Source organism: Chroicocephalus ridibundus, chromosome 1 (assembly GCF_963924245.1).
Source record: "Chroicocephalus ridibundus chromosome 1, bChrRid1.1, whole genome shotgun sequence".
NCBI lineage: Eukaryota > Metazoa > Chordata > Aves > Charadriiformes > Laridae > Chroicocephalus > Chroicocephalus ridibundus.
Window position 1 is genome coordinate 118,739,902 of NC_086284.1, and position 24,804 is coordinate 118,764,705.

The 24,804-nt window shown below is 44.2% G+C and overlaps 2 protein-coding genes across 3 annotated transcripts in view; both read left to right on the top strand.

Moving 5' to 3' along the window:
- Window positions 1-3,524, top strand: part of GABRR3 (gamma-aminobutyric acid type A receptor subunit rho3) — a 31,792-nt gene extending 28,268 nt beyond the window's left edge. Inside the window, exons 8-9 of the mRNA XM_063358743.1 lie at window positions 622-818; window positions 1,707-3,524. Coding sequence (XP_063214813.1) covers window positions 622-818; window positions 1,707-2,009 — 500 coding nt within the window. The 3' untranslated portion in view covers window positions 2,010-3,524. The remainder of the gene's footprint in view (window positions 1-621; window positions 819-1,706) is intronic.
- Window positions 3,525-6,683: 3,159 nt separating this feature from the next.
- RIOX2 (ribosomal oxygenase 2) lies at window positions 6,684-24,677 on the top strand. Of its 2 annotated transcripts, none has more exons than XM_063348732.1 (10): window positions 6,684-6,857; window positions 10,605-11,040; window positions 12,429-12,548; window positions 13,735-13,863; window positions 16,758-16,861; window positions 20,148-20,250; window positions 21,281-21,446; window positions 21,959-22,047; window positions 22,979-23,089; window positions 24,421-24,677. In XM_063348732.1, exons 2-10 carry the CDS (start codon window positions 10,609-10,611, stop codon window positions 24,580-24,582), a joined length of 1,416 nt encoding a protein of 471 aa, XP_063204802.1. In that variant the 5' UTR covers window positions 6,684-6,857; window positions 10,605-10,608; the 3' UTR covers window positions 24,583-24,677. The 2 variants fall into 2 exon arrangements, with proteins under 2 accessions (XP_063204802.1, XP_063204812.1); XM_063348742.1 differs by lacking the exon at window positions 6,684-6,857 and adding an exon at window positions 6,858-6,876.
- Window positions 24,678-24,804: the final 127 nt, after the last annotated feature.

The window sequence follows — 24,804 nt, forward strand, 5'->3', positions numbered from 1 at the left end:
TGAGATGAATAGCTGCATGTAAAAGGAGAGACTGAAAAGCTGAGGGTGAAGTTCTGGACACACTGAAGTAAACAAAAAATATTTATTAGTTTCAATTAACATAGAATTTTTATGCTAGAGTGTTTTTAGACACCCAAGGACTTATGACAGAGACATATAAGGTGATGTATGTTCTCAAGAAGTACAAACTGAGAAGGGGTTGGGAGGGAAACTGGTGATTCTTTACTGATTGTCTGGGACAAGACAGTGTGTAGTGGAGACCCTGACTCTGGGAAATGAGGGAAAAACACAAACCGCTTTCACTTCTCTATAGCAGTGCCTAAAGCTGTCACAGAAATGTGCTCCTTGTGCTGCTGAATCACCGGCGTTGTGTCCCCAGTGTTCGAACCTGGTGTGCCGCAGCCCTAACTGTATGCACTAAGCAGAGAGACGATCTACTGGTTTCAGTATTGTATGTAATAGGTCCTTCATGGTTCACTCCACTTTCCAGAGCCTGTGCAATGAAGTTAAAGGCAGTGTCAATCCCATGCCCTCACAAAGCTGTACCTTCCAAGCAACAGTGACAAGCTAAACAGAACCAGATGGCCAGTATTGTGATAACCTCCCCTTTTTCTTTGGCAGGTATAACTACAGTGCTGACAATGTCAACCATCATGACAGGAGTAAGTGCCTCAATGCCTCAAGTGTCTTACATAAAGGCTGTGGATGTGTATTTATGGATCAGCTTCCTTTTTGTCTTCCTGTCTGTCATTGAGTACGCAGCAGTGAACTATCTCACCACAATTGAAGAGAGAAAGCAACTCAAAAAAAAGGGCAAGGTACAGTCCTCTGTGTTTTGTTGCCTTCAGAAAGCATCACAGAAGCCACAGAGTAATCCTGATACACCACTGTGATAACAGTACAGTAACCACCTCTCTGGCTCCACTCTGTATCTCACTTTTCTTTACTTGGCTGAAGGGAGGAAATGTATCATCCTCTCTGAGATTATGAGAAGGGCTGTGCTTCCTCTCCCTCCCTTTTCTTGTGGCAGAGGTTAGGGAGCACATCTCCCGATTACTCCGCTCCCCGCCTTGCCAGAGGAAGGTAACCTTCATTCTATTCTCAAATACCTATCGATCAAGGTATTTTTCCTCTCTCTGAAATATACCCCATGAGTGTATACTCATGTAATATTCCCTCCTGTTTCCCGTGAAGCAGAGTCTATTTCTCCTTCTCCTGCATTGTCATTTTCAATTGGGGAGATGGGTTTATTGATGCCTTTTTGTCTCAAGACCAGATGAATGACAAGGTCAATGAAGCACTCACTTAAAGCACTCATTTTGCTTCGAGAATATCCCCTCATGTAAACTCATTTGTTGGAATATCACAAGGGAAAAAACACAAAAAGGGTGCATATGTTGCTCACATGATTTGAAAATCCCATCAGAAAACTACTCATGGAAATATCTGAAGTAATTTCCCACAACTCCAGAAGCTGCCAATAATCAGTCAGACAAGTGTATTTTATCACGTGTATCCCCTTCCTCACTCATGTCCTGTGCAAGGGGGCAAGCCCCACAGATAGCAATACTGAAAGGTAGCCCTGTTCTCCATACGCTCTCCACAGAGGGAACAACACTGAAGAGAAGGCCTTCATTATTTTCTGTTTTATTTATTTATAATTTACTAAAATGGCTCCTGCTAGAATAACTATTCTTTGTTGCCAGGCCTCAGGAATGTATAGTATTGATGCAGTGCAAGCAATGGCTTTTGACGGCTGCTTTCACGACACAGAAGTGGACATGGACCTGACTGGTTTCTCAGACCGCTGTGAAGAGAATGAGACTCGAGCAGGTGCAGCCAGCGTCTCCAATGTGGACACACCTCGCATAAAGAGGAAGAGATCTCTGAAGGGAAACGTGGGCAGGATTATTTTACAGAACAATCATGTTATTGACACATATTCCAGGATTATATTTCCCAGTGTGTATATTGTGTTCAACTTTTTTTATTGGTGTTTGTACATATGAACAAAAATCATTATAAGCTAGACATTATTTTGCATATGAGGGGAGCATCGTGCTTTAAAAATAATGCAGCAGCAGTAGAGGAAAGGGTTAAAAGTTTCCGAAACTGACTTCTGCCTCATACCAAGGCTGGTTTGGTTAGCAGCAAAACTGTTAATGAAAAACTCTCATGAGTCTGGTTTCTTTTTCATTTGGACTGTGCAGTGCTTCATTGGGGCAATCTAATGCACATGCTACTACTGCAGTAGCACAGAAGCAGTGTGCTGACTAAGGGAGCCCTTTGTCACACACCTAAAGAGAAAGCAGCTCCCACCTGAAGTATTATCCAGTCTCTACCTACGCTTTAATCATTCCTCTTTAATCAGCCTCTCTGTTCTCCAACTGTGGTCCATTTTAGTAGGCAATCAGCACCAACAGTCTTCAAATAGCTTCTATCCTTCTTTCACTTGCTGCATTTCAATTTTGCTAGGCAACCTGTATTCACCTAAGGAGCCTTTGTCCTCGCCTGGTAACTAGGGGGAAAGCAGTTATGGCTTAACAGTGGAGTAGGGACCAGCAGGAAGCAATCCTGATGGGGCTTTGTACGTTGTGCATCATCAACACCTCAAGAAAAACCCTCACTCTGTCAGCTGTCCCTGACTTTCCGCAGGACCACTGGGAAGGGCCTCTATTTCGGAAAAATCTTGATCACTAGTCCCAGAAGCAGCAGAGGAACAATGTCCCTGCCAGACCCGATGCACTCAGTGTCTTAGAGCCACCTCCCAGGTGGATGACTAGCATCACCTGCACAAGCGATGCCCCTCATGTGACACCCACACACCTGTGCCTCATCTAGACCTGCTGTAACCACCTGCTTTCTGCATAACTCTTCAATTCAGAAACATAGGCTTTGAGGCAGAGATTTTAGAAACTTTGTCAAGAAAACCAACCACGTCTTCATCAGAATCTGGTTCTTCTGCTTTATGTTGCATACATGAGCTTGAGGTTTTGCCTCTCTCCCCGGCTTTGGCTTTTGAGATTGAATGTTACAGGGAGGAGAAGCTACATATGCCTGCTTGCAGCATTGATCCCCAGCAGAGTTTAAGATACCACACCGAGACACACAGGAAATAAAAGGAAGCAGCTGTGCCAAAAGAGGAATACACAGGAATCCCATCTGTCCCAGATGAATCCTGCATGGAAATGTCCTTAGCCTCAGGCTAAGGAGGTTGAATTAAGGATCTTCGGGGACACACAAAAAGTGTTCAGAGCTCCAGAAAAGAATCAAGATTACTTTTGCAACTTTCCCAAATAAGGAGCATCTTTCACTTAAATTTCTTGAGTTTGTCTGTCATTTAATGAAGTGAGTTTAAATTTACAAAGTCAGTTCAAAACGATAATTTGTGGTGGCAAAAAATGCCACAAAGTAAATGCTTGGTCACTGCTTGGTCAAGATTAGGAAATGGGAATAAATTTGGAAGCCTGAACCATTCTCTGGTTTATTTGATTTTCCTACTCTGTTATTGTTTGCTCATAGCATGGTGATGTCTTTTGCTGTTTCAAAAAGCTGCGTTAGCCAAGCTCCCAGTCACAGAGCTGAAGAAGCTGGTGACACGCTGTATGCCGGGTGATTGAAATCTGATGGAGTGAGTGGGTACTTTGGCAGCCAGCTCGCTGCCAAACAAATGATCACAGCTAAGACGGCTTTGATACTCTTCCAGGAAATCCTGTCATGGAAAGCAGAGCTGTACCAGGAATGACAATGCTGGGAACGCAAAGCCAAAGGACACACAGGCATTGGCAACAGCAACAGCACACTAGACCTCAAGCTGAGACAATGTGCAATATAGATATATATAAAAAATACCACAACATCCTCGTTATTGCACTGATATTATGAAGGCATCCTGCACAGATGTTCCAGATTGCCTGAGAAGATCCCATCTAATTGCTCCAGATGTGTGTCCTAAACTTTTCACATGAACTAACATAACACCATTGTTTTCACATACATTTTTTTTTTATCTGCCTTGCGGGAAGAGGTATTTTTTCTGTAGCCAACAGCGAATCCTCAGCCTCCAACAGAAAAAAATACCCATGTGCTTCTTGACCCAACCCAGTTCCCTCCTCTAAATGTCTTACAGGATCTCCAGCAGCAAAAGCCCCGCAGCGCAGCCATGCCCAAGCCCTGTGTAGGCTGTCCTGGCAAGCAGGCCCACACATGGAAGTGTAAAGGAAAAGAGACTCCTGCCCGGATTTACCTTCTGGGCACATCCTATGCACGTGCCTGAACGCTGCACAGCTTGCTGCGATGGAGGAAACTGTGCAACTGTCAATGTAAGCGTTGGCAAAGTGTTCTCCCCACAGAGAGTACTACATAGCAAGTTTTATTATGATAATGAAGAAGGTTGCATGCTACGAAGATTAAACTTAACTGCATACTTTTACAGCCAAGCTTGTAATTTCTATCTTCTTTATGCAGTGGTAGGGATGGTATCAGGATCAATTATACTTCAAAAATCTCTTGCTTGTATAAATAGTAAAAAATAACAAACAGTATTTAAATACATTATTTCTTTAGAGTATGATCGAGGGATGACTAAAACTCACATGACCCTCTTCTGAAGCTTGTATTATCTTCCAGAAGGGGATGGTAATAAATACTTTAAGTCAATTTGTCTAGACAGACCAGCATGGAAGTCTTCAAAAAAAAGTATTCACAAGTATTTCCCATTCCTATTATTTGTGGCGGGTTTTGCAGCCAGTCAAATACAGGGGTTTTACTTCCCACAGCGTTTACTAAAAGTTAAAATATCACAGCCATTATGTAAATACATATTTGTTGAGTATTCATTCTAGTGGTATTCAAGCAGTTATGCTGAGAGTACTTTGTGGATTTTTTGGAACAGAAATAACAGCTTGTAATGGCCGCTGTGACCAGATGAGGTGCAGGATGTGGCCTCCCTATTTTTAGCATCTGCTGCTACACCCATCTCTATTAAGAAAACATCCTGTAAGTGTTAATGTAGGTGATGCAAAATTTTAAGTCTAGAGAACTACTTCATTCTTCAAAGCTTTATAATTCTCATGAAAGAAGTAAGCAGAATTTCATGCTGGTGACCTGTTTTTCAGAGAGCTACAAAAATGTATGCCTTTGAATAGCCCAACTACTGGTGAGTGTTTACTCTAAAATATTCAAAATTTAATAAATTTTGCAAAGTGTCCTGAATGTTGAGTGACGTCATGATGAACTGAGTCAGCAAGTGGAGAATGTCGTCTTTTTCTCCAAAAGGCACAGCCCAATGAAAGAAAAATGCTTTACAGAGAAACTTAAATTTTACTAATTCGTACACATTTGTACAATTAGGATAACCTTTAAGATTCACCCATGGCAAAATCTCTCTTCTGATAACCCATCCACATGTTGATTAATATGTATTTCATGTTTAAGTGGCCACGACGTCTTGGTCAGCTGGTGACCCAAGTGGTCCAGGTGGTAAAGGAACAAGGATGAGCAGCGTTTGCCTTTTTCTGTCCTCTATCCCTTTTTCCTGTGTATTGTATTTTGCCAGTTTCTCTATTCAGCACGTAGGAGTTTGCTGGATGCATTCACGAACGCAGAACCCACTGGAATCACACAAGTGTTTGTTCCAAAAGATCCAGCTAGTGCCAGGGAAGCAGGAGCTATTACTGTGTGAGTAACAACTACACCACAAGGAGGAACAGGGCTGCAAAACCATTTTCTATAAAGGGAGGGATTTGAACTGGTATTTTAGATGTGAAAGGCTCTACAATTTCCCTCCACAACTTGTTGATAGAACCCAGTCCCCTCTCTCATCTGTCACGGAAAGGTCCTTCTAGTAGCTAACTTATGCCCAACATAACTTCCTACTTGCACTGTAAGGCTGCTGGGGTTTCCAAAATTCACCTTTTGCTGACAGTTGTGTTTTGTATGCTTCCAGCTATCAGTACACAAGAACTAAAGCAGCAAAACCTACCTAACAGTTTTTCTGATTTCTTTCAGCCAATGTAAATTAAAACATTAAGAGGCATCTTGAATAAAGGTAACTAAAACTATTTCTAGAAGTTTTCATGGGCGTGGTGAAGATTCCAAAGATTTCTTTGAGGGAGCCTCAGGGGTGCTCTGGAACAAGATTTTGGTCCAGGAAAAAATAACGCAGCTAAAGTGGTGGTACTTCTGTGTGTGGGAAGTAAAGCTTTATACAAATAACCACAAGGTTTCCTGTTGCATCTCCTAATTTAATCCATGTAATAACTTTAGTGAAGATACTGTGGTGTAATTTCTGACTGGTTTCCAAAAAGAAGTCTCTCGCACATACACACAAAGTAACTTGGGTAGATGATGATGAATACACATCATCATGCACATATGTTTTCAACTCGGGATTGCTTTAAAACCTTCTAGTTTGGGTGTGGGGGGAAAAAAAAGGTTGACATTAAGTTGTCTCCACCAAGCCCGGTTACATGGCCACCGTTACTGGCCGACACCAGGGAGCGTTACTCCTGCTCGACATCTTGCTGCGTGTCTCCTCCTCCATCCCCAGCAAGCCCTGACTAAACGCCGGCCCTCGCAAACCGTGTTTCTCCACAGCAGGGCCGGGGCAGCAGCGCCGGACCCACTCCCACAGCCCGGGCCTGCACGCGCGACGCGTCTTCCCTTGCCCGGGGGCTCCCTCTGCCGCACCTCGCTGCCGCCGCTCGCCTCGGGAACCATCTCCTCCCGCTGCCACCCCACCACGGCCCGGCCCGCACCCCCCCGTTGGCGGCCGCTCCGCTCCCCGCCCGCCTCCGCCGCCATTTCCTCCCGGCCACCTCCCCCTGCCCGGCCCCGCCCCGCCCGCTACGGCCCGGGTGAGTGCGCGCGGCCGGGGTGCGTGAGGGGAGAGGAGCCGTTGGGGGGGTGGGGGTGTGGGGGTGTCGATGGCGGCGGGAGGAACGGGCCGAACCGCCGCCCCGCTGGGCTCGGTGCCCTTCTGGGACGCGGGGAAAGGCGTTGGCCGCTGCGAGGCGCGGCGTGGCAGCGCTGGGCCCGGCGGCCTCGTGGCCGGCCCTCCGAAGGAGCGGTTTAGGCACCGTCCCCCCGCCCCGGAGCTCCTGAAGTGGGGGCCCCGGCAGCCGCGGAGCCCGGCCGTGCCCATGAGGCTGGCGGGGGACAGGGAGCGCTGACTGCTACCTGCTTTGAGCGCAGGAGCACAGTTCTATGTGTTTTTCCTTTCTGGCAAAAGTTTAATAGTAGCCCGGTGTGGCAGAGTGGTGAGGGGGAGCAGGGGAGGCAGTGTGGCCTCAGAGTCGCCGTGGCCATTTCTCTTCCCCATTGCTTTGGAGGGAGGCGAGTTCCCCTGCAGTCACTGGGCCACTTTAGAGGCCTGAACTTATAAACAGGTACATCTGGTGTGCGAGCTGAAAAATACTGATGTGAAATAACTGCTTCTCTCTGAAGCAGGAACAGGGCCGTTGCGTTGCTGGGTTTTTCCTCCAGTCCTCTAGAGAAGGGCTTTGGGGTACTGGTGGATGAAAAGCTGGACATGAGCCAGTAATCGTAGAATGGTTAGAGTTGGAAGGGACCTTAAAGATCATCTAGTCCCACCCTGCCTGCCATGGGCAGGGACACCTCCCACTAGACCAGGTTGGTCAAAGCCCCATTCAGCCTGGCTTTGAATGCTTCCAGGGATGGGGCGTCCACAACTTCCTGAGCAACCTGTGCCAGTGCCTCACCACCCTCATGGTGAAAAATTTCTTTCTAATATCTAATCTAAATCTCCCCTCTTTCAGTTTAAAACCTTTACCCATTGTCCTATTGCTACGCTCCCTGATAAAGAGTCCCTCCCAGCACGGGAAAGACATGGACCTGTTGGAGTGAGTCCAGAGGAGGGCCATGAAGATGAGGGCTGGAGCACCTCTCCTGTGAGGACAGGCTGAGAGAGCTGGGATTGTTCAGGCTGGAGAAGAGAAGGGCCTGGGTATACCTTATTTCAGCCCTTCAATGCTTAAAGGGGGCTTATAAGAAAGACGGAGAGAGACTTTCTAGCAGGGCTTGTAATGACAGTACAAAGGGCACTGGTTTTAAACTGAAAAGAGAGTAACTTTAGATTAGATACAAGGAAGACTTTTCTGATGAGGGTGGTGAGGCACTGAAACAGGTTGCCCAGGGAAATTGTGGATGCCCCATCCCTGGAAGTGTTCAAGGTCAGGCTGGATGGGGCTTTGAGCAACCTGGTCTAGTTGAAAACGTCCCTGCCCATGGCAGGGGGGTTGGGCTGTATGATCTTTAAAGGTCTCTTCCAACCCAAGCTATTCTGTGGTTCTACAGCTGTAGTAACTATCAAAACACCACAGAACAGCACGTTGTGTAAATGAAGATGCATTCTGTGAATAGTACATACCTGAATTTAACTTCGTTAAATACAGTGTGAGTGAGCTGAGAGGTTGATATGATGGATTTAAGTCTGGGATTTAAAACTGGCAATTCAGGCTTGGTTGCATTTGTGTTGCTGGTGTTTGGTGATGTCAGTTTAGATTTTGGTGCTGGCAGCATCTTCAGATGTTGCTAGCAATTGGGGGCTACTTTTCAGTCTTTTTTTAAGCATTCCCTTGCCTCATGGAGAACTGCAGTTTTCTGCAGCCAGGAATGTCCTTCCTCTCAGGAAGGTGGTGATGTGGATTCCCTCCAGTGGGGCTAAGGTGACTGTAGGTTACTGTTGAGGTTTGGGCTGTTACACGAACTACTGATGAAACACTCTGCCTGGGAGCTGGTGGAGCAGTGGGGCTGTCCTGCGTACTGCTCCGCAGGAGAATTTAGTACTGCGTGCAAACCAGAGTTCAAGTTTCATGATAAGGGATCTGCGTGAGTAAAAGCATCTTAATAAATGAGAGCATTTACTTTTGGGAGCAAAGCTGTCTTTTTTACTTACAGATGAAAGCATTGATGTGTTCCACCTCCTCATGTGTTGGCTTCACAAACTTGCTCAGACATGCCCAGAGTCAGTTTGGGTTGGCCAGCCCAGACCTAGCAGGCAAGCTGCTGTGCTAGAGGGCTTGGTGCTGGCTCATTGTCAGGATACTTAACTCAGCTTCTCAGGCAGGTTTGTACTATACTACTGCCTGGTGCTCTGGGCTAGTCTGGGGGGTGAAATGCTGACGGCAAGTATGTCTGCATATACTATGGTGTTAGACCTACCGTTACTTGATTTTTACCTTAACTTTCCTGAGAACTTGGCAGCTAAACCCTTTGTGAATTAACTTTTTTGTTTTTACATAATGATACGCAAGAATATTATCTACCTGGAAAAACAAAGTAAATGACTTCCAACTTTAAAATTAAATGTCTGTGCTTGGATGAAAGAATTCTTTTTATTCTACATAAACCATAAAGTTTGACAGCTTTGCAGAAGTGAAAGCAGAATCTTGTAAATTTAGGTTTTGGTGTAAGAAAGGCCTAACAATGTTTTCTCTTTTCTGTAAACTTGGTTTTGCTAAACCTGGCCATTCAAGGCATGGAGACCCTGACAGAGGGTGATATGTGGGCCACAGTGTGGTGAGCATCGCTAGGTGCCTGGCACTGTCACATGATTTAGCATAAAGCAGGTGCCCTTACTTCACATTCCTAAATCCCGCTCCACCTGCAGGGGAGTCTGCTCTGGGTGTTTCTGTTTCTTTGGAAACTGCTGTAACCCTCCTGCCAACTGAACCATCCTCACCCACTGAATCTGGTTACATATTCCTTCTTCCCTCTCTGCAATCTACTCTTTCACTTGGCATCCCTCTTTCTGTGCCCCATTTCCCTTTGTTTTCTGTTCACTGTATTTTTGTGTAGCCCTTGGTGTGTGCCGTTGTACCGGTGTCAGTGTCCCCTTGCTGCAGTAGCTGCCTTCTCTGTAAGTCCTGCTAAAGCTTTAGTGTGGTAACCGTACAGCTATGTAGATACTGGGTTTATGATATGTAAGCCAGCTTGAAAGGAAAGCTTACCTTAACATACACCACACCAACCGCTGCGTTTAACTGGTTGGGTTCTGCCTGCGCTTGAAATGCCGTACATCCTCCTCTATCGTGCTCTGGCTGGAAGGTCGTTGGGAAGTCTTCATTGTGCTTTTTTTCCCCAATGTTAATGCATTTCAAGGAGGTGTAACAGGGTACAAGTTTCTGATCCTGTCCCCTTTCTCCACCCTCCCTGTTGCCATTAAATATCTTAAAGCTGAGTTAATTTTTTAATGATTTGCAGTTCTTGCTACAGAGGACCAGTCTACCACAGGTTCTTTGTGTGGGTGGATTCCTGCATTTGTAAAGATCTGTTGTGTGGGCTGTTGGGTTTCATTGCATGTTTTGTAGTATAAACTCAGCTGTGGGATTTGAGCTTCTGTGAGCAAGGGCTCTCAGTAGAGCCCTTTGGAGTTTGCTGAGGTTTGAGAGGGGATTGGAGGCCTACTGTGGGCTTTCATTTTTCTGCTGCTTGGAGCAAATAGCGAGCATCTGAAAGCAGAGCTGTTTGCAGCATGCTCTGATGTCTCCCTGGATAAGGCAAGAGGTGCTGCTCTGGGCCCGTGAGCTCTTGAGGTTGTGTTACTGGTTGACTGTTTGTGTTCTCTCTCTCCTCTTGAACAGGAACATGCCCAAGAAAGGAGGGAAGCATGCTGAAATGGGAAAAGAAATGCAGGCACAGTGTAAACGAGCAAAGGTGGAAGCAGCTTGTTCTCCATCAGTCATGAATTTTGAGAACCCCGACAGCCTCTTTGGAAGCTTGATCTCTCCCATCAAACAAGAGCTGTTTTTCAGGGAGTATTGGGAGCAAAAGCCACTGCTTGTTCGGAGAAATGATCCCCTGGTGGCTGCTTACTACCAGTCCCTGTTCCAGTTGTCAGATATGAAGGAACTGTGCAGCCAGGGTCTATACTATGGGCGAGATGTAAACATCTGCAGATGCGTGAATGGAAAAAAGAAAGTTTTAAATAAAGAAGGCAAAGTGAATTACATGCAGCTGAAGAAGGATTTTGACCAGAAAAAGGCAACAATACAGTTTCATCAGCCTCAGAGATTTAAGGTTGGATCGTTTCATTGAATATAATTAAAGCAAGCTTTATAATGTGGTATACTTTGCTTGAGTAAAGCTAAACATAGCTTCATCTGTCCCCAGTAAATCTATGGGGAGCAGCTGCTATCAATGATCTGCTGAAATCTATACATGAACTGTATCAATTAAAAAAAAGGTTTATACTTCTGCACCGCCCGTCACATTTCAGTGCTCTGCAGTACAAAACCTGATTCATTCTATAATATTAAGTATTCTTTTTAAAAGAATGTGCTTTCTCACATAAAAGTTTAGAAAAAAAATAAATGCACAAAATCAATGATGATGCATCTGTGTCTGCTTAAATTATCCCTTCTGCCCCACCGTTTCCTCGTGCACATAGGGGCTTTTGTACCGCTTTCCTTCAATGGAGGGCAAGGTGTGAAACCATGTAAAACATTTCCAGGACGCTCCGCCGTTCCTGCCAATGCATTGGCTTTGAATTGCACCATGGAAGGGTACCACCCCGTTTTAGCTGTGTCCTTTCTCTCTCTTGTTCCTTTTGATGCCTTTGCAGTCTTCATGTATGAGAATGAGGCAGTGGTGTCTGCACAGTTCCGTAAAGGACTCGGACACTTGTAGGTACTTGGATTTAGGTATTCTTTTTTTTGTTCTATGGTGTCAACATAACTTAATTGTGAATTGTCCGTAAGGACCCAAATGCACAGCTGAGTCCCAAGTATAGTGTCGCTGGCTGATCTCAGTTTGAGTGTAGCTGTAGTGGCCAGTGTCAGGGGCATCTGCAGGTGAAGTTGAAATCTTGCATGGCTTATGCTGAAATCTAGAGCTTGAGCGGGACCTACATAAATTCTGGTTGAAGTTGTACTTGTGCAGGTCTGGTAGTTGGCATCTTATGATAAAAGAGTCATCCCTTTGGTGCATTGTCTGTCACATGTTAGATGTGGATGAGTAAAGTTTGTTCTTGAATATGCCCAAACAATTGGAATCACTGGAAAAAGGTCTCTAGCCTTTGTACGCTCTCTTTGATGCTAGCCCACATAATGCAAGTCCTGCATATGTTTATTGTCTTAAGATGTTTTGCTGTTCATGGGATGATGGGCAGTTTATTTTCCTCTGTCTAGCTTTGTTTCTCTGTTTTTGCAACCTAAAAATGGTGCAGGGAGGAGAACAAGCATTGATGCTATGTTGTGGCACCAGGCTACTTGGCTTACCGGTTACCTTCGTGGCAGCTCTCCTTTGCATGTACAGTGCTTGCTTTCAGGAGGGGCACTCATACAGAGCATCTGCCTTCCAGCCTCTCTCTCCTTGGGATCGTTCTCTAGAAAAACCTCCTAAGCAGTGGGGAGGCTGTGGACTGGGCTGAGCTCTTCAGTAGTTAACGGCATCATTTCTTTTTAAAGGAGGAGCTGTGGAAGATTCAGGAGAAACTGGAGTGCTACTTCGGGTCTCTGGTCGGGTCGAATGTTTACATCACTCCCCAGGGCTCGCAGGGCCTTCCCCCTCATTACGATGATGTTGAGGTAGGACAGCACGACCTTGGCTGTGAAACTGTGTGTGGATTTTTGCTAGTGGCAGTGGATACCTGTATGTGTGCTCCCCCCCCCCCCCCCCCCCAAAATAGCTTACAGCAAAATGTTTTTCCACTGAAAACTTATGGTAATTGGTTGTAAGTTTGGCGTTTTTTTATAGTAATTTTTCTTCTATAATTTTACTGAAAAAGTACTAATAGTAATATGTAATGGTAATATCACATAAACTGTGCTTTCCAGACCTGGTATTTCCCAGCTGCAGAAGCTTTCTAGCATCTTTTTTTTCATTTTCACTTCATTTAGACACCCAAGAATCTAGAAGTCTTTTTTCCTTTACTAAGTACTTACTCTTTCTTCAGCTTGACAGTGAAAGCAGGCTAGTTGTGCTGGTTCCCATTTGTTCATCCTACTGTTTTTAAGAAGTTACTGGTATGGTGAAGTCCTGTGTTCCAAATGCATTTTAAATGAGCTTCTAAAAGAAATATTCAAACAGACACTGCATCAAAAAAAAAGGTTATCCCACTCAAGCTAAAACACAAAAAAGACCAAATTACATGTATCTTTTGCTTTTTATTATTTTCATTTCCATTAAATACATCTGGAGTTTCATTTTCCTTATGCTCGTTGTTCAGCAGCCCTGTTTTGGCTTATGTCATCAACCCCCAGCTCACAGCATTCCCTAGATGTTTCTGATGCTCTGTTTGTCAGTGAATGGTGATAAGACCTCTCTCACCTGATATTTTGAATATCTGTGTGACAGGCATTACTTTGGAGTTAGCTGTCTAGTGCTTATTTAAGTGACTGGAGAGACACAAGGATTTCCAAATGGCTACCTTAGGATAAAACTTCACACTTCACAACTCTTCTCTCTGTTGTCTCTAAGTAGACCCTAAAGAAACAGTGCAGATGTAAATTTCTGCATTGTAGACCTCTAAAAAGCAGTGAGAGAGGAATCCTGTTTCCATACTGTGGAGTAGCTGAGAGCAGGCAAGGTGAAATCTGTTTCTTCTGTTGTCACAAAAGCAACCTGTGTCGCTCCTGTTTACTTTCTATCCCTGATTTCTGGCGTGGTTCCACAGACTTCCCAAGTAAGAAGGCAACTTAAAATTTCTGATCAGTTGCATGTGTGAGGGGCGGCAAGGCTTCCTTATGCATTTAGATTTATGGTCTTTTGCAGGTGTTTATCCTTCAGCTAGAAGGCGAGAAACATTGGCGACTCTATAAACCAACGGTGCATTTAGCTCGGGAATATAATGTTGAATCAGAAGATAGGATTGGGAATCCCACGCATGAATTCATATTAAAGGTATTATAATTGAATTGCTCTATGTGGTCTGGGCTGTGGTTGCCAGAAAAGTAGTCATGTTTAAAATGGTCCATTTCTTGAAGACAGTATTTTGAGTGATCGTGTTTGTGAAATTGAGGGGAGGGTTGGCACACAAAACACTGTGAGCATGAGAAATTTGGGTGACAGTTGTCTAACCTATGCTTTTTCAAAGGTATCCTTTGCATTAGTATTTAAATAATGGACCAAGAAACCAGTTATTCCTGGAAATTCTCCAGTATCCTCCAAGTTGGGCACTGCGACTCCTGGATCATGTTTGTGGAGTTGTGTGCGGAAAAACCATTGGGTTTATATATGGTTATGGAACATTTTTATGCTTTGAAGCGCCGTCTGTAGTCAATCAGGCTAATGCTTCTATGCACCAAGACTTAACTGCTTTACCAAAGGTTGTCACTGTTCTGGTGAATGAGATTTAAATATTTATCCTTGGCTGATAAACAAAAGCATGAACTAAACCCCATATTAACTTGCTGTATTAATTGGTTTTCTTTTCCCAAAACTGAAAATCAAGTGTTTGGCCGTTTTTTGTTATTTGGAATAAAAAGAGCATTTCATGAAGATTAATGAATGCCGCCCCTTTGACAGCAGGGCATCTGGTACTTGTCCCTTTCTGTTTTACATGCTTGTGCTTTCGAAGCATGTTATTTATCCAGCAGACAGTGCTGCTCTGTGTTGGAAGCCTCATTAGTTTTTCTGCCTTTTGGCCTGTCACAGGGCCTCTCTCTGCAAGGTTTCTGCTCTTCCCAGTGTTCAGATGTGCCTTTGTGTGTAGGTAGTTTAGGAATAGTAGGACACTAGTATCATACGCTGGGTACAATACTGACATCGCTAGCTGTGTAGTTTGACAGATGGCAATACTCAATTGTCATGATGTATTGGGTGATGCAAAGTCTAGTAAATTCCCTTTTTAATTTCCGGAACATTTTGGGCCGGACTTCAATGCCTTTGATTTTTATGGAATAACGATGTATTCCACAAGCCATTTTACTGATATTGTGGAGGGAAAATACTGGCCTCTGAAAAGGTCTTAAGAATAAGTTTTTAATTTATTTTTCTTCTGTTTGATGTTCTTTACTTCCCATGACCCATTTCTTCTGGGTGGCTGCTGTCAGATTTTGATTGTCTGTCTGGAGCTGTCTCTGACAAGGATGCTGTCAGATGACTCTTGTTTCCTCCCTAAACATCTTTCTAGAGTATTTCTCTTCTCCTTTTTTGCATTTCTGTCTGCAGTCTGTCATCCTTGGGCAGTTTAGAACAAATGGATCAGTTAGAGACTATATTGGTGGTGTTCTCCCTTCCCACTAAAAACTGGTATCTGACTGAGAGCAAAGGCACCCTGGTTTCTGTATAAGGTCCCAAGCTGCAGTGTGTCTTGGTGACACTGCATGCACTTCATACGTGATTTTCCGTTTAATTTGCGGGTACTTCTCCCTTGTCCACCCCTTCTTCCTCCAATTCAGAAGTAAGAAGGCAGCAAAGTGATCAGATCTGTGTTGTCGCTTGTCAAATGCTCTGTCCTGCCCTAATCTGGGTGTTGCCACCTGGAGTCTGTGAAGATTCTCATTATTTTAATTGAAGAGCGTTGTGCTTGCTGGCTTATGTGAATGATGTTGATGAGACTGCCCAGCAGGTAAGAGTTGGACTTTGCAGCGAAGACTTCTTTGAAAAATCATGATCCTGGCTTCTCAGTGGCAGGCATGGGGTGCAACAGTGTGAAATAATTTCTGTTGCAGACTAGTTTGCAATCGCTCTGGTAGGTGTTCAGGGCTCTTACCCTTCCCTTATGCAACCGTCCCTCCAGTTTGTTTTCTTCCTGGGGATGGGAAACATAGCAAATTAAGAGAGTTTCAAAATACTCTTAGCTAGTTAGTGTAGTCCATACGTTTATAAGAAAGGCAGTTTATTAACAGCAGAGAGGCTTGCTTCAGAACAAGTAAATTGCACATAGCTGATCTGTGATGCTTTGCAGGTTTTTAAAAATGGATTAAGAGACTTGATCTTGCCAAGTCCTCTGAAGCCTCATAATCTAAGACAACCTTTTGATTCAGTGAAAATTCAAGTAGTATTCACTTGAAATATATGTGTTAGTTTGGGAGGCTCTTAGAAGTAGGTGACGTGACCAAATTTAAGGAACAGTAAAATTAAAATGGAATTCAAATTTCATCATTGTTGCTTTCAGAATTTTCTCTTTGACTGTGTTCAACTATATAGATGTTTATAGGAGAAGCCATAAGTATACTGATTTTTCCTTCTTGGAGGCAGTTTTGTGTGCTGTGCACTTCTCTCTTATCTTGACTTTCCTAATCTAAATTTTTATCAGTGTGGAGATTTAATTTAGATAGGTGAGAAGAAAGATAAGGAGGAAGGTTATACTTGTTTTTTAAGTGTTTTAACTGAAAATTTCAGACAACAGTATTGTAACAGATTACCATCTTTACAGAATATTTGGCTTTTCTTGTGGAATGCTGGCCTTTTGACCTGATGGGACAAATCCACATTGCACTGCTCCTCTGCTAGCCCACTGTATTGTCAGCAGGTTCATCTCAGTTGCTTCTTTGTCCCCTTTATGCAGCTGAGTTGGATGTGCATGTTCTATAATGTTAAAAGTTTGCCTCCTGTTTTCAGACAGGTGTATAGTAAATCCTGACAGTTGGAAACTTTAAGGTATCAGACTTCTGGCATAGAGTGCTTTATTTTATGTTATTAAAGCGTATAATAGAGGAACTCTCTATTTTGTGATTTTAAAAAATATATGTTGTCATTTTGTCTGCTCAGAGAGTATTTTCTCTGTTTTGACTATGATAAGGTTTGAACAGGTGTCCTAAATATAGCAATTCATTTTGATTTTCTTGCAGCCAGGTGACTTACTGTACTTCCCAAGAGGGACTATTCACCAAGCTGACACTCCTCTTGGGATCTCCTATTCTACACACGTGACCATCAGTACCTACCAAAACAAGTAATTATTTACTTTTTTCTTTCTTTTTTTTATTATGGCTTTTCTAAAAATGGCTTTCCTCTGCCAGATGATTTGTGTGAATAGTACAGACCTGAAACCAGTGTTTTCAAAGAAGTTATGTCCTGTTTCTTAAAAAAAAAATAACCACCTTGTAATGAGCTCTGCTTAGCTCTTTTCTACGTTCATTCTATTTAGCCCTTGTGTGGTTTGTTTTTCTGTTGAGTAACACAGGGATAGGGCGTGTTACCTTCCCCCCAGAGATGTGGTGACATGGAATATATGTTAGTATCCCACTATTATATAGGTGCCCTGCTGTTAGTAACAGAATCTAAGCTAGCGTTCAGGTAGCAGTAATTGAAGTTTTGGGGTTTGGGGGAAGGAGGGGAGCGAGACCCTTGTTGTTTGAAGCAGCCTGTTTACCAGGTTTTCATGCAGCAAGCTTGATTGGTTTTTAATGGTTATTTTATTATTTACCAGCTATAGACTTTAATGTGGAAGATAATGTTGCAACTGCAAACTCACCTTTGTGTTTAAAAAATCTCTCACAAGTGGCTGAAGTTACTGTTCATTTCATAACCCAGACGGAGTCATGAGTTACTCCTTTCATCCTGTTTTTCTCCAGCATTTGATAGTCACCCACATCTATTCTGACAGACTTGCTGCAAATTCTTCCTTTGCAAATATTTTCTACTTATCTGTGTTTTCCATCTCCTATCCGGTGCATACACATCTGATCCTTGCGCCCACTGAAACATTGTCATCACACAGGGAAATGCTGCTGCCACCGAATCAGCCTCTCAGGTGCTGGGTTTGGAGTCATTGGCCTGAGTTAGGAATGGGGAAGGATTTCTGTTGGCCACAAAACAGGGCAGAACAAGTTTGGGCATATTCTAGATGGTTGTAAGATGAATCTCTAACCACCAGCTGTACCATTCTGGAAGCCCAGGATGTCAGCACTGCTGGTGACGCTTAATGTGGCCAGTCCTCCAGGTTGAAGAGAGGGTTAAGATGAAGCAGCTCAAAGGTGTAAGTCTTCATAAAAGTTGGGTTCAGCTGATTTTAATTTACAGTCGTTCTATTCTTCTATTCAGAAGGTAAAAAAAAACCGAAACAACAAGCTGTTTTCTGTAAACATTGACTGCTGTTGCAAAGAGTGACTTCATTTGTTATGCAGGGGCAATATTAGTGTTTAGCTGCTTTGCCAAGTTTGATGGCACATGCAGCATAACCAGTAGCGAGGGGCCTCCAAAGAGACGTCCTGCTCGTCTCCCCTTTCCCTGTCTTTTTCGTCTTACTGCTTCCTTGTGTTGGCCTGGTGCTTCTCTCATCCCTGGTTTAGTGAACTGAACAGACAAAAGAGTGACACTAGAGTAAGTGGGTGTTCGGACTGTTGATGGAGGCTGGGCTGGAGTGATGTTTTACTGACCAGTGTGTGGGAATCCTCCTGAATGCACTGAACAGGGTTTGTCCAGCTTGATCCATATGGAGTTACTGGTCAGGTAGTGCTGGGGAGACAAGAATTTGGTTCGTTTTACAGGGTTGCTGTAGACATGACAGGCTTCTGTGGAGTCAGTGCTGTTTCTCTGTGACAGCGTAAGCCAAATGCCAGTCCAGTGAGTTACTTGAGAAGTGCTGTTGGGGAGCACGTTCCCTGGGTGCTTCTGCCAGAGTGAGGAGAAGGAAAAACTTGAAGAGTGGTGTTCTTCTAAGGATAAAAAGTGGAATCATCATCCACTAAGGTTATTGGTAATGAAGTGCAAGAGCCTGCCTCTGCACCTGCTTTCAAAAAGCATAGGTAAAATAAGCAGCAGTCCTGATACAGGCTGGTAATTTGATTTGGCTTGTAGATGGAAGTATGGTCTGGAAACATTTCCTTGGAAAATTGAAGAGAACTCCTTGAAAATAGCTGTCCTTATAATGGAGGATGCTTGGACTTCTTGTGACTGCTCTGGGAAGCGACATGTGCAGAAGGAGCTGGGAGGGGAGGAGGTGGAGGTGGCACTTTCGGGGACTTTTAGGCACCAAGACAAAAGGGATTCCACTGTGTGCTGGAGGACGGTTCCTCTGGGCCAGATCCAGCAGGCAGAGAAGTGAGTGTGAGTTCATTATAAGAAGGGCAGTTCGGAAAAACAGTGAGTAGCTGAAGGTAGTTACTGGCAGATGGAGACTGGGGGCAAGAGAAGGGAAGCCGTAAGAAGTATAAGCTGCCTTAATTCTATTTATGGGCCAGAGTCCTTCCCTCCCAGTGTGTAGCAGAGAGTGGTGCACTTGAGTGGAGACAGTAAATGAGACTATAACAAGTCCTACCTTTTTCATTTTATTTTTTTTTTAAAGTAACGTCTAGAGATCAGCCCTGAAAATGGGGAGTGCTGAGGGAGAGCAAGAGCAGAGGGTGAAGTGTACGTTGGAGGACAGGCCCTGCTCGGCTGCCTGCCCTAGTTGGGTGGGAGTCCTCTGGCAGCCCTGGACAGCCCTTCGCTTGCCCTGGTTGTTTGCCCATTAAACCAGCCTCTGAGGATGTGGTAGGGAGAGGGGTCACGCATGGATGGGCCAGCACTTCCCTGTGAGCAGCACGCCTGTTCCTGATGCGGTTGACTCACACTGGGCAAAGAAGGTGCCCGCAGCAGTTCGCCCTCCCCTCCTCTAGTTACAATTGGGAAACAGAAGCACTGAGATCAAAGGCCATTTTTTTTTCTTATGTAGGCTGAGAATGGTGAATTAACACAAACAAGACACCTACAAGGTGCCTGTTAGGTATCATTAAAATCCCTGTAGAGATATATAGGGGTCTTGTTCCTGGGGTCATAATTAAGTCTGTAGCAAAGCTAAAAACTGATGACATTGGATTCGATAACCCTGGGTACATTTCCTTCTTCAATATAAGTGTCTCAAAAGCATGTTAAATGACACAACCCCACACACTTCATTGTGTGCAGTGAGGCCATATGTGCGGTTGGATAATGTCCCCGGTGTGAATTTCTTCATTCACTGTGGTCAGCTTTAAGCTGAATCCATTGGTAAATGGCAAGCACCTGAATCAGCACAAACTGGACCCTTCTGAAGCCAGTTCCTTCCTCTGTAGGCGTGCTAGTGAGGGCACACATGCAGTCTGAGATGAGAGTGAGCCAGTGCATGAGACTACAGAGTGGTAATGGAAGGGCCAAAGGCACAAAGCAGATTCGGAATTGGAGCACTAAGTTTCCAGCCCTTGACATCAGTTAAGATGTCTGTTTTATTTCAGTGCAACCATTTGAGTGCTTGGTTATTTTTATTTCCTCTCCTTCAGCTCTTGGGGAGATTTCTTACTGGATGCAATTCCTGGCCTTGTGTTTGATACAGCAAAAGAAGATGTGGCGCTGCGGACAAGCATACCAAGACAACTGCTCATGGTAAGTAGGTGGGACTAAGGGAAAGACAGTGCATCCATCTGAAATGTCAGCACTGAGGCAAGCGTGTATCTTGTTGATCTGCTCTGAAAGCTCAGTGTAATGGCACTATCTACACTCTCACTCTCTACAACTACTTGAAAGGACATTGTAGAGAGGTTGGTGCTGGTCTCACAGGTGATTAGTGATAGAACAAGAGGGAATGGGTTCAAGCTGCAGCAGGGTAGGCTTAGGCTGGACATTAGGAAAAAATTCTTCACAGAAAGAGTGGTCAGGCACTGGAATAGGCTGCCCAGGGAGGTGGTGGAGTCACCATCCCTGAATGTGTTGTAAGACTCGTTTAGATGTGGTGTTAGGGGATATGGTGTAAGGGAGAACTTTATAGAGTAGGCCTTATGGTTGGACTCGATGATCCCAAGGATCTTTTCCAACCTAAATGATTTATGATTCTATCTATCTTGTCTGGCAGCACAACCATGTCTTTTGAAGACTTCGGGATGAGTGTTCCATCTGAATGTTTGCTCCATCTGAAGTGTTGCCAAGTTCATTGGACCACCTGTCTTTCATATGTCCTTGTATGTGTCCTTGTATGGCTTGTTTCCTTCTAAATGTAATGGTATTTATTTGCTTTGGAGCTGTCAGACAGGCATAGTTCCTGTCAGGCCAAGCTTTTGAATCTTTAAAAGTTAGCAAAGCTGTAAATGGTTCTGTGGCCTCTTTATGGTAGTCCAGTTGTGCTGCTGATCAGCTCATCAGCATGCAGAAGGAGCAAGTCTCTCTTTCAATGACACTTGCAAGGCCTTGAGCAGTACAGGTAGCCCCAGAGGGAAAGTGAGTATCATCAGCTTTGGTGTATGAACAGTGTGTAAGGAATGTGTAAAAGAAACTAAGTTAGTTGTTTTGTGAATAAACATTACCCTTTGCAAAGATAAGAGTAATGTCCAGATTTTCACTGCATTACCGCACCTCTTTCTCTTTAGGTTAGTCTGTTTAGCTTGAATTCATGTGAGAGCAACTCTGTGTGAATATTTAGCAGGTGGATATAGCTGACTCAACAAAAAAACTGAGTAGCCTTTTGAGAAGGCTTGCAGACCGTCTGGAAAACACCAGAGAACTGAGATCATCTGACATGAAGAAGGATTTCATTATGAACCGGTTGCCACCGTGCTTGGGATGTGACGCTGATCCTTTGATGCCAGGTACATTTTGAAGTTACTGAAGCTGGCTGATGTGCTTTAGAGTGGGTGCTAACACTGTCTCTTACGACGTTGGTATTTTATGGTAGGCAAAGATTATAGTGTAGCATCAGCTTCATGTTGTGCTAGGCTCTCCGTGTGCACATGCACATCTCGGTTAATTCCCTGTGTCTAGCGGAAGAGATGGCATGTCTCTCCTAGCGTGAAATAAAGATTATCCTATGCTGAAATTGGCAGCTTTTATAAACTACTGTGTACTGAAAATGTTTAACTGGTAGAATTTGGCCTTATGCTCTAGCTTGCTATTACAGCTAGTTGTAAACTGTAAAGGTGAGAGAATTCAAAAATCTCTCTCACTTCCTCCTGACCCCAGGTTTGAGAACACGTGGGTGTTGAAACATAGGGCAACAAAAAAAATCTAGCCGCAAGAGAGTGGGTTGTGCACGGAGGGCTCCATTTACCCTGTTCGGCTGGCTTCCTTGCTTTCTAATGGAGAACTTATTTTTTTATCTTAGGTGGTAAATTGCCAAAAATAGATAGCAAAATCAGACTGCAGTTTAGAGATCATGCTATCATTACGGTGGAACCAGATCAAGAGAATTCCGTAAGTATAATGAAGCCACCCTCGTACGCTTGGGGTGGGGAGTGCGAGGGATGTGAGTTGTTGCTCTGTTGTACTGGTCTCAAAGGGTCAGGCAGTTACACTTAGTTGGACCCTGCAGCCCATTGGGGTTTGTCAGGAGACCATGGGGTTGTTGTTGAGGGCTATGGCACAGTCTTGCCTTCTGGAGGTGAGCTAAAGCTCTGAGCTTAGTCTGTGATTCTGCAGGGTAGGTGCGTGGCTTTTATCTGAGGTGAGATGGGAGAGATCATTGCAGCTGCTAAATGGCCTCTATAGCTCTTGATAATGGATTTATTTATTTTTTTTTTTTTTAGTGTTTGTATTTAAGAGCATGAATAAGTTAGAAAAATAAGTTCCCTCAAGAGAGGGAGTGCTCGTGGTTGCAGCTGCTGCTGACTCTGGTTGCATTTAGTCTTCACTTCTGAGCTATCTTTGTACCTAAGTAGGAGCCAGTGGCACTACTAAGTTGCTTCACGAGACAGATGCTGGCACTGTGGATTACGTTGTGTTCAGACTGCTTCTTAGCTATGAAGGGTTAATAGTATGACATTGTAGAAGTGGCTTTTGTTGCCTTAATTTAAAAAAAAAAAAGAAGGGGCTGGGGCAGGAACAGGACAGACTATTTTCTACACTGTTTTTTTGCATGAGTAAAATGTTAGCCTCTGAGAAAAAACATACCATGACTTTCTGATTTTTCTCCTCCCTTTTGTTTGTGCCCATATTGCTGTGAGGCCGTGTAGGTTTTGGAAACTTTTTTTTTTTTCAATTTTTTTTGCCACCTTGCCTTCTGATGTCATATGGATCAACACTGAATGACAGCACACATGCAAGATGTGCAGAAATTGAGTGCGAGACCTGCCCGAATTTGAGGGTGTGGCCTATCTGTAACCACCTTATTCCTGCTGTCTTTTAGGATGAAATTCGCAGAGAGATGGTTTACGTGTATCATTCTTTAAAGAACAGGAGAGAAACTCACATGATGGGGACAGAAGATGACCCTATGAGTGAGGAAGTCACATCACAGGTTTGTTCCCACAAACGCACAGCAACAGCCGCATTGCCACCTTGGCTTCTGCTGCGTTAGGTGGGCTTGACTGGGAAGGTATCAGGGGCCTGGTTCCGCTGTACTCCTCAGCACCCAAAGCACTGCTGCCCATCCCCTAAGTGCCTGGATGAGCTGAGGCTGCAACACAGAGGCAGCTAATACTACAACGAAGTAATGTGATCTCATGCTTAATTAAATGCTGGGGATGTTAACAGGATTTCTTGTGCATGCCCTGTATCTTAGCTAGCAAAGCTACTGGAGTGGCCAGAGGTGTCTCTTACTTCTGTGTCCTTTAGCCCATCCTTTATGAATGCCACTGGATATGCTGGCACATGTCCAGCAGCAGCTGGGATTGCTGCGCCTCATGTGCCATGTTTATACCACATTGAACCCACGTTAGATTCTGTATCCACTGGAACATACTGCCGGATAAGGGTGGTCATTTTAGGGTGGGGTGGTCAGCATTGGGTGCGAAGAGTTAACTGTAAGGAGGAAACCTTGTAAAGTGTTAATAAGGCTGCAGATGATAGTCCGTCTCCATTCTTTCTCAGGACATGTACAGTGTGCTTTCACTCAAATCATAAATACTCCTAAAGCGTGGCTGTGAGCTTTGGACCTTTTTTTGTTCCCCTTGACGACACTAAGATGCTCTATCTTAGGTCCGTGACCTGAAACACTTCCAATAGGGGGGCTGCACAAGTACACTGCAGAGGCAAAGCAGAACCCAGCCCGTTCTTGCCTCAAGTAATTACGGGAAGGCTTTGTGCCTGGCAGTTACTTACCTTTTATGGTAAATCTCACTGGTCTTCCAGAGTAGAGACTGCGGGTAGCTGAGGTTGTACACTGGCACCTGTACAATATGTGCACATCCCAGAATGTATCTTCCTGCCCTTAAAGACTCCAGCCATGGTAATGGAGGTCCTCTGGGGTTCTGTCAAACTATGTCCAAAGACTGCATGTGCCAGATAGAAAGAAATTTAGCTGATCTTCCAAAAATAATGGGTAGGGTTAGGCAAGAGTGTACATTTAAAATTATTTCATTCTTCAGTGTGGAAACCACACGAAGAAGCCACACACCATAAGCCTCCCTCCCCCATCAGGTGTGCTAGAACATGTACGAGAGACAACTGTCTGTTCAGAAAGTTGGCAGGATGATACTGCATCATGTGCAGGATTCTCTCAGAAATCCCAGTGCGGTGTGGGAAAGGCACACACACCTGCTATAGCCTATAGCCTAACACACTCTTGCGTAACAAGGGACACTGCACTTAACGGAAGGATTTACCTTTTTTAATTATTTTTTTTCCCAGCGGACTCATGGGCTGCGGTTTCCTTTGTCATACTTGGACGCACTGAAGCAGATTTGGAGGAGCAGCGCTGTTTCTGTTAAAGAGCTTAACCTTAACTCAGATGAAGAGAAAGAAAACCTTGCCTTGTCTCTGTGGACCGAATGTCTAATTGAAGTTCTCTGATGCATTTGTGAATTACCTGCTCCTATAAGTAATATTTCTGGCCATTAAGAATCTCTTGAGAGGAGGGCTTATTAAATCACTTTTTTATTCATCCAGCCTTTGGTTTGTATTGCTGTCTAACAAAGCATTGCAATATATATACTTTGCCACATGTTATTTTTCTGTCCTTAGCTTTGGGAAAACAGGTAAGCTGCTGCTTGTCCAGTGAGCCACAGCTCCATG

What these genes read in the sequence shown, in the direction of transcription:
- RIOX2 (XM_063348732.1), top strand. Translation starts at nt 10,609, where the DNA reads ATGCCCAAGAAAGGAGGGAAGCATGCTGAAATGGGAAAAGAAATGCAG. An exon ending in ATCAGCCTCAGAGATTTAAG is followed by an intron (nt 11,041 to 12,428) that starts GTTGGATCGTTT and finishes TTCTTTTTAAAG; the next exon opens with GAGGAGCTGTGGAAGATTCA. An exon ending in ATCAGTACCTACCAAAACAA is followed by an intron (nt 16,862 to 20,147) that starts GTAATTATTTAC and finishes CCTCTCCTTCAG; the next exon opens with CTCTTGGGGAGATTTCTTAC.